This window comes from Scardinius erythrophthalmus (assembly GCF_964197995.2).
Source record: "Scardinius erythrophthalmus genome assembly, chromosome: 21".
NCBI classification, from domain to species: domain Eukaryota; kingdom Metazoa; phylum Chordata; class Actinopteri; order Cypriniformes; family Leuciscidae; genus Scardinius; species Scardinius erythrophthalmus.
In genome coordinates this window covers 16,690,568-16,698,900 of record NC_138241.1, presented here as the reverse complement: position 1 = coordinate 16,698,900, position 8,333 = coordinate 16,690,568, and the positions used below count along the sequence as shown (strand labels likewise).

General features: G+C 39.7%; 1 protein-coding gene across 1 annotated transcript; it reads right to left on the bottom strand.

The window, feature by feature from the left end:
• Nucleotides 1–2,587: 2,587 nt before the first annotated feature.
• mycla (MYCL proto-oncogene, bHLH transcription factor a) lies at nucleotides 2,588–6,585 on the bottom strand. The gene is made up of 3 exons (XM_081350971.1): nucleotides 5,981–6,585; nucleotides 4,732–5,321; nucleotides 2,588–3,731 (listed from the first exon to the last, which is right to left on the bottom strand). Exons 2-3 carry the CDS (start codon nucleotides 5,294–5,296, stop codon nucleotides 3,169–3,171), a joined length of 1,128 nt encoding a protein of 375 aa, XP_081207097.1. The 5' UTR covers nucleotides 5,297–5,321; nucleotides 5,981–6,585; the 3' UTR covers nucleotides 2,588–3,168.
• Between the last annotated feature and the right edge of the window lie 1,748 nt (nucleotides 6,586–8,333).

Sequence of the window (8,333 nt, the reverse complement as noted above, 5' to 3'; positions counted from 1 at the left end):
GCACTATAACAAGATAATGTAGATAAAGTTATCCTTTTATAAAACTTTACTTAAAGGTATAGCGGAGGATCTTTCCGAATTTTAGATAAGACCCGCCCTCTCCACTTTTTGAAAAGTTTGATTGATTCACCAGAATGATTGACAATTAGGAGGACCAATAGTATAGGTGATCCACCCGGAAGTAAAAAAAACCTCCGCTATACCTTTAACTAAAGTAAAGATCATGTTCCATGAAGATATTTTGTAAATTTCCTACCGTAAATATATAAAACATTCATTTTTGTGAGTGAATGCAGCAGTCGCGCGAACATAATTGGACAACTATCAGGGTTCTCAAGTTTTATCAAAAGCTTGGAGTGAGATCACATTTGGTTGGGAGAGGAGCCCGAATGGAGCCCCGCCCCTACTTGTCCCCGCCCCCCAATTTTACCCATTGTTCATAATTAACCAGCACAAATTGAAAATATAACAATTGGTAAATCTGATAAATGACAGAGAAATTCATCACATCAAATATAGCCTACTCTTTAATGTTATATTTCAAAATTACAAATAAGTTATGCAAAAATTACAAAAATATTACAAATTGCTGCACACAGTTTGAACAGTGTCTAGTTGAAATGGTATAATGATTTATTGTGTAGTGGGACTTTGTGAACAAATGACATATTAGAGTACTATTAAGGTGTGTGTGTGTGTGTGTGTGTGTGTGTGTGTGTGTGTGTGTGTGTGTGTGTGTGTGTGTGTGTGTGCGTGTGTGTGTATGTGTGTGTGTGTGTGTGTGTACAAGAGTACACACTCCAGCTTATGAAATGTGTTTTGTGTTTGAAAAATGTGTTGTAAGTGTTTAAAAAAATACAAATGGCAATTAATATGTTTTGACAGGATATAAAATATTAGAGCACTCTGCTTTAATACATAGCCTTAATGTAACTAGAAAGACTATTAATACAGTACAATATATATTTTAAAATAAAATAAATACATTTAAATTTATTTAAAATAAAATTAAGAAATACATCTTCATTCCTTCCCATACCCACTAACATTTCCCTTAGTTTCAGATAACGTAAGCTGGCCAAACTGAGCCAAAGCTTGGTTGCAAAGTAGTTTTTGACTGCATCAATAATAATGTATGGGTTATATTAAATGTTCTAACCTAAAAATGTTAGACGAGCTTTCTTCCAACTTACCTTCTCCATCATCACGACGTGTGTTCGCGCGATGTTGTTGGTTACCTAGTAACGAACGTACGGTGGCCGAGAATGTTCCGTCAACTTCCGTGTGTTCGCGCGCCTATTAACGAACGCAATCTGGCCGAGATACGTGCTGGCGGCAGGACACTTCACTTTGTGTGCCCGCGCCTCGTATACAACGTTATATATAAAGCTTGCAGGACAACTTGGTTGGCATTGCCTTTTCAGCGTGAGAAATACACGGTGTGGCGTGTGAGCGTGTGAACTGGCTGAATTGCGTGTGTCTCACGGCCAATGCGTGAGACTTGAGAACCCTGCAACTATAAAGGTGATTTTCTCAATATTTAGATTTTTTTGCACCCTCAGATTCCAGATGTTCAAATAGTTGTATCTCGGCCAAATATTGTCCTATCCTAACAAACCATACATCAATGGAAAGTTTATTTATTAAATTTTCAGTTGATGTATGAATCTCAATTAAAAAAAAGTGACCCATGTGACTGGTTTTGTGGTCCAGGGTCACATATCGTTAGCCTCATAGCATAATTGCCTAAGTCATATTTAAAAAAAGGCAACTTAGGCAATTATGCTATGAGGCTAACGATATGTTGATTTTGTGCCCAAGAAACACTTATCAATGTTGAAAATTATTTTAAGCTAATTCATTTTTTGTGTAATACAAAGTTCAAAAGAGCAGCGTTTATTTGAAGTAGAACATTTTGTAAGAATGCTTTTACTGTCACTTTTGGTCTATTTAACATGTCCTTGCTGCGTAAGTATTCATTTCTCGCTCTCAAAATAAACATTTTTTTCTAGACAATCATGAAGTAAAATCTGATGGACTAAACTGTTCCCAGTTTGGTGAAGAAATTCAGATACACATGAAAATGCATGGGGCTGCTTGCATCACTTCCTCTTTCAGCTTCCTGCATCCCACTTCTGCAGTTTTAAGAATTCATTTGAAGAAATGAAATATGGGACTAAATTTAATATATATATGAGCGAGAGAATAAGCCTCCCATAAACGCAAAACAGTTTTCACACCTCTACCATGTCACTGTTTAACCTGTTGTGCAGGATAATGGGGGTAAAGGTGATTTTTGAACTACCGGTTTTGCAGTAAATATACAGAACACTTCCTCTTTCAGCTTTAACAGAAGGCACACACAGGAAAGGATCTGAAAAACTAATCTTAACATGAGCCTTAATTTACTGCCTCTTAAGATTCAGAAGATGTAAAAAGTAATAAAAAAAAAAAAAAAAAAAAAAAAAAATACTATACATACTAATACAATACTGACCAGGAATCAGGAAATTAACAATTTAGCTTAAACGGTATTACTCTAGCTTTGGTTTATTCCTACAAGACGTCTGGAGTTCATAACTGTTATAGTGTTCATTTTAGACCCTGGTCCAATTTTTTTATTAAATAGGAAAAAACACTTTAATTTTAGATGCTTTATTCTTTAACAAAATAGAATTTCTGTGCAGTTGATGAGTAGATCCAGGAGGACAACATCCTCTTAATACAGTATTTACAACAAGTTTTGTACAGATCAAGTTATGAACAAGACATTTCATATTTTCTACACGTTCAAACACCATGCTCCCCACTCATAATAACCTGCCCCCCACCCCCACATGCACACAAACACCACCCACCCTTCTTGCAATGGAGGTAAATGTATCAACTTCCTCTTCATCACCATCTGCTGAGGTTTATAAAGGCATTGCATGTGCACATTTCTGTCATTGTCTTCTCAAACAAAGTTGTCCATGTGTCGACTAAAGTCTAGAGGCCAGCACGCACACATGTACAGATCCCTTCAAGAAGGGCAGATTTCAATGTGATTTTAAAGATCTCCCTGCAGTGTTTTAAGTGTCATTTCAGTGATTGACAAACAATGAGTTCCCTTGTCCATAATGAGCTTTGGAAATATTGTGCAGTGTTAAAGCAGACAAATTTTTTTTTTCATGAGTTCTGTAACGCACTGATCCTGCGGAGAAGCTGCTGTTGTTTGGCTTTCAGTTTTTTCTTCTCCTGAGCTTGTCGCCGTTGGCACCCGTGAAGCTTCAGCAAGTAATCCGTCGCCTGCGTCAAAATCGCTACCTTCGAGGTCTTCGAGGATCCGGACAGACCTGGAATCTCCTCCCGGAGCGCCTGGAACCTCGAGCGAAGGTCATCCCTCCTCTTTCTCTCCAGGAAGTTACGACGCTGCTCGCTGAAGTCCTCAGAGTCCGATGTGGCAGGTGAGGAAAGTGGAGACGAGGGAGAGGACGAAGGCTCCAGGCGTGGCCGTTTGCTCACAGGCTCAATCTCATCGAAGTCATCCTCAGGATCCGTGTCAGGGGAAGGAGCAGCATAATTGTGCTGCTGCCGATGTAGAGACACGTGGAAGTGCTTGGGACATGGTCCAAATGGATCGGCACTCACTGTAATGGTTACAGGCGTTCGGCGGCTTGGAGGGCGACCACGCTTCGGTCGGTTGTCCACTGTAACCACGTCAATCACATCATCATCATCCTCGTCGTCATCTGAGACCACAAAACATTTGGCACATTTAGCTAAAGCACTTAGCATATCAAATTAATTGAGACATCTTTTCCAGCACAACATACTTTAATAATAAAAAGAAAACCAGACTGGACTGTCTGAAACAGAAAACGGAATAAGAAACCTACAATTAAACTGAATGCATCCACTGCATAGAGGTTAAATTAACCAATGAGTGACGGTTGTTTACATGTCACCTCTCTAATAAAAGTGAGTCTGTAGAATATTTCACAGTTCTTGGCAAGAAAGTTGCATTCCAACTACGCAGCCACATGAGCCAGTTTGTTTTTAATGCCATTCCAGCTTCTATAGCCATTTTAAATGGCAAAACGGAGGTCAAAATAATAAAACTACCAAGATAGTTTAAACCACATTTGTATAAATAGAGAAAAATACCCCAAACTTATTCTGATTATTGTTAACCTAAACTATTAAAATAGTTTTTTGTTAACTACAAAATAAAACAGATGAAAAATATAATTTAACAATATTGTTTAAATTTGAAACCATGTTGAACACATTAAATCACGAAAAAACAAAAAGTCAAGACAGAACATCTTGTATGATGAATGTAAACGCTGCATGACCTTGCCTGCAGTGGCAATTGGGTTTATAAAAGTGAAGTTTCCCCTCACTAGTGTGCAGGGTGTGGGAAAGGAAAACTGGGCGTGGAGCGGACTACAGAACTTTGAGCAGAGAAAAAGGAATCCGCTCCAACATTTGACGCTCCACATCAGCTTTTAGCCGGCGAGTGGCTTGGTCACAGCCAAAGCTTGATGCTTTGGCTTCTTATGGATCAATTTTCTTTTGAATAGAAGAATCACTAACTAACTGCCAAATCTGATCTGAATTGAAGTTATTAGATAAATGACTTCCGTTAACATCCATCTTTATGGCACGGTAACAGCAGATATATGACCTCATTGGCTCAGGATTATTCTGAAGTACAAGTGGACTCATGCCAGTAATCACATATCTTACCGGATGAATCCGAGCGACACTCAGAACCGGAGGAGCCCGCAGCCACTTTCTTGTTATGTGGGACAGGGAGTTCCAGGACTGCGGCGGGGCTCACGCACTGCGCCGCATGGGTCCCAGTCACGGGCGTGACCGATGGAGCACGAGCAGTTTTCTGTGTGGTCAGGGTCTGAATCTGAGCGGCCACCGGTGCTCGCTCGCCATGAGCCACTTTTTCTAGTCGGTGACTCGTGGAAAAACCACTCCACATGCAGTCTTTGATAACGATAGAGCCCAGATTACCAAAAATGTCCAGTGGGTCGAATTTGTGCAGCCCCTCGTATTCCTCATCACATGTTAATACCTTCGGCGGTGCCCACCCGAGCCAGTCCCCTGGTAGCGGCAGTAACCAGTCCCCAACAAGGGTCCTTGAGGGTGACATGGGCGGGGTGGGAAGCAGCTCGAATTTCTTCCATATATCCTCACTCGGGGCTGTAGATTTAAAGAAGTCCTCCTCGGTGTCCATCTCATCGTAAAAGTAGTGCTCCATGTCCCAGCCGTACAGTGTGTGTGTGTTGACTCCAAGCATTGCTGCAGAACGTCTACAAGATTATCTGTGAAGACAACGGGGTCATCAGATCAAATGATGAGTGCCCACGTGGAGTTCAAATGCGACGCAATGCACATTACAAGCAAAACGCTCTCCCACAATGCATGCTGGTTACTCATTTCTTAACTGACACAATGTACCTACTTTAAAGCAAGTTTGCAATGATACATATTTACATGCAATTTTGACATGCAAATACATTCTCACCAAATGCATAGCTTAAATGTGATCTTCACATGTAAACGCATATGCTTAATAATTGCACGCTCTTAATCGATTGCATTGATTAAATGCACTAACTATAAAATTATAAACATTTGATTTCTGTAGCACGCGCACAACTGCAGGGGTTTCGCCTAGTGAGCGCTCGTGCAGCCACAAAACAACCAAAGCAACATATCAAAGTCGGTAATCAACACTAGCAGGATTAAATCACTGATTAAAAGTCACATAGAAATCATGAGTTGCCGTATTTTGTGGCGCTTTATACTTCTATAAAGATTAAACGCACTAACAGGGGGGTAATAAAGGGAGCACCCGAGTCCGATTAAAGGATCCAGGAAATGTTCAACGACCCACGGGGTTTAATCGAAAGTTTACAGCGAAACGAACTTAAGCTACGGTTAAAGCAAATTATGGAATTCTGATGTAAAATGCACTTACCATGGGGTCGCAGACCTGCACAGTCCAGGGAGAGTCTACGGGACGCGCAGAACAGAACAAAGAAGCGCAGCGTCCGGTAGAACTCCCGTAACTCACACACGCGCTCACTAAACAATAGCGCGCGAGACACAACAGACGCCTCTGTTTAACGGCCGTTTAACCTGAACAACGAGAAAAGTTTTTTTCCCTTGCAGAAATAAAGCGGGTGTCCTGTTACAACGGCAGCAACGATCGATCCGCGTGGTGCAGTGCAGCCGCACCCTCCCCCAGCCCACTGCCGGTAAAAGTGCTTTCGCGCCAGATCTGCGTCTTTGTGTGCGAGAGCGTCGCGTGGACCCACCCACCGGAATCACGGGGCGGGGAGAGCGTGTGAACCGCGCTTAATGTGAATGTGAAGGCAATTCGCAGAACAAAAATAAGCATTTGAATGAAAATAGAAGCGTCTACGTCACTACTCTAATATAATCATGATTGAGCTGATGCGTCCTTTTAATTGTCTTCTGATGCATGACGCACTAATCAATATTGCGTCTGAACTGGCGAGGACAGCACGCGCTAATCCTTGAAAGCCAAGATGCAAACACTGGAGTTTTTGCCTTCTGTACGTTTTTTTTTTAAAGCATCTGTTGATTAAATGCAAGTGTTTTTTATTTTTAATTATTTGTACTTAATTGCATGATAAATGTAGGCCTATTAAACATCACCAAAGTGTTGCAGACGGGAAAAGCAAAAAACAGTACTAATAAACTTCTAATAACAGTAATTTGAAAGCAAGACGATATAAAGAATGGAAATAAGCCATAAAATAACAAGAAAAAAATATGTTTTTTTCTTTACTAGAATTGAGGTCTCTGATTTTTGTCATCTTGGGGCAGAATAGGCAACAAAACTAAATAGAAAAAAATTTAAGTTTATATTAAGGAATATTTTGCATCAATCCATAGCCTATACAGTCCATCCATATCACTCTGCTCCCATATCCCCCCCAAATTTGTATTATTACTATTACAAATTGAATTGTCCAGTCAGATAAAAAATATTGTGAAAAAAAAAAATTTTTCAAGAGCGATACAATCCAATGAAATGGCTCCTTTCAAAATGGACATTTTAGTTTAATAAAACATCTATTCAGTTGATCAGTTGATTGACTCATACTTAGACTCATTGATCAGTGTATCCTTTTAAGTTTGTTGATGAACTGGTCGTGCATTTCTTTGTATTATATGATTTCAGTCAGGAATTCTACTTTTGTATGCTATGTAGGCACATCTATTGGAGACAAGTTATCCATGTTTTTTCCATTTAATTTAGATTCTGCACTCACATGAGAGGTTTGAGATTTAGTATAGAGCAGTTATTGGTTGTGTTAATGTCATGAACCCCTCCACCCAACACACTCCTCGCTGAGGGCAGAGTGTGAACGCTAGTCGAGTAGAAGTGTGATCTAATGCTTGATCATCACACCTCTACGCAAATGACCCGAGCAGATATACAGCACTGAGTGGGAAAGGTTTAGGTCTATCAAGTACACTGAAATTTCTATGAAAATACTTTCACAAGCAAGCAACGTATGTGTACAGATAATTTGTAGATATAGAAGTAAAAAAGTTTATTTATTACAGGAAAAAGTGCCAGTGCTCAAAAAGAAATGTGTCTGGTATACTTATGTATGGTTCAGGATAGGAAAGACAACGAAAGTGTCCAGTACTATAAGAGTGCAATATTTCTTTATAGGCTTTTGTAATGTGTGCAGTTATGGAAACTGGGCGTAGATTATCATAAAACCCCTACACAAACACAGGAAAGGTGGAGAAATGAGAGTTCTGGAACAGTAATTTGTCCTAACAAGTTCAGCATTGTCTTATTAAAAGTATGTTCAGATTATTTTTAACTAAAAGTCTGGGACCCACACATTTGAGCATGCTCTATTAACTGCTCTGGACATCTGTTGTATAAGTCTGGTCAGTCAAAACACCCAGTCAAGTGGTCAAAAAGCTTATAATGGGCAGTAGCTACTTACTACTTAAACAAAGAACCCCCCCCCCCACACACACACACACCTTTCAAGGAGCACATGTCTATACTCAACGCAGATTGCATTTAGGCGCCCCCTATTGCATAAAGGATACATGACACTTCCTAACCCTGCATTGGCTTGCATGAAAGAAACAAAAGATTTTTTTTTCTGTTTCTCATCCCTCATTCCCAGAGAAATCCCATACCGTCTTATTTCCTGCCTGTAGGGTTTGTACACAGATAATTGCATAATATTAAAATAATACAAGAAGACAAAATAGAACATATTCCATAAAAATATAACATATATTAGATTTGTTTTTTTATTAGTAATTAT

What these genes read in the sequence shown, in the direction of transcription:
- mycla (XM_081350971.1), bottom strand. Translation starts at nt 5,296, where the DNA reads ATGCTTGGAGTCAACACACACACACTGTACGGCTGGGACATGGAGCAC. An exon ending in GTGTCGCTCGGATTCATCCG is followed by an intron (nt 3,732 to 4,731) that starts GTAAGATATGTG and finishes TTGTGGTCTCAG; the next exon opens with ATGACGACGAGGATGATGAT.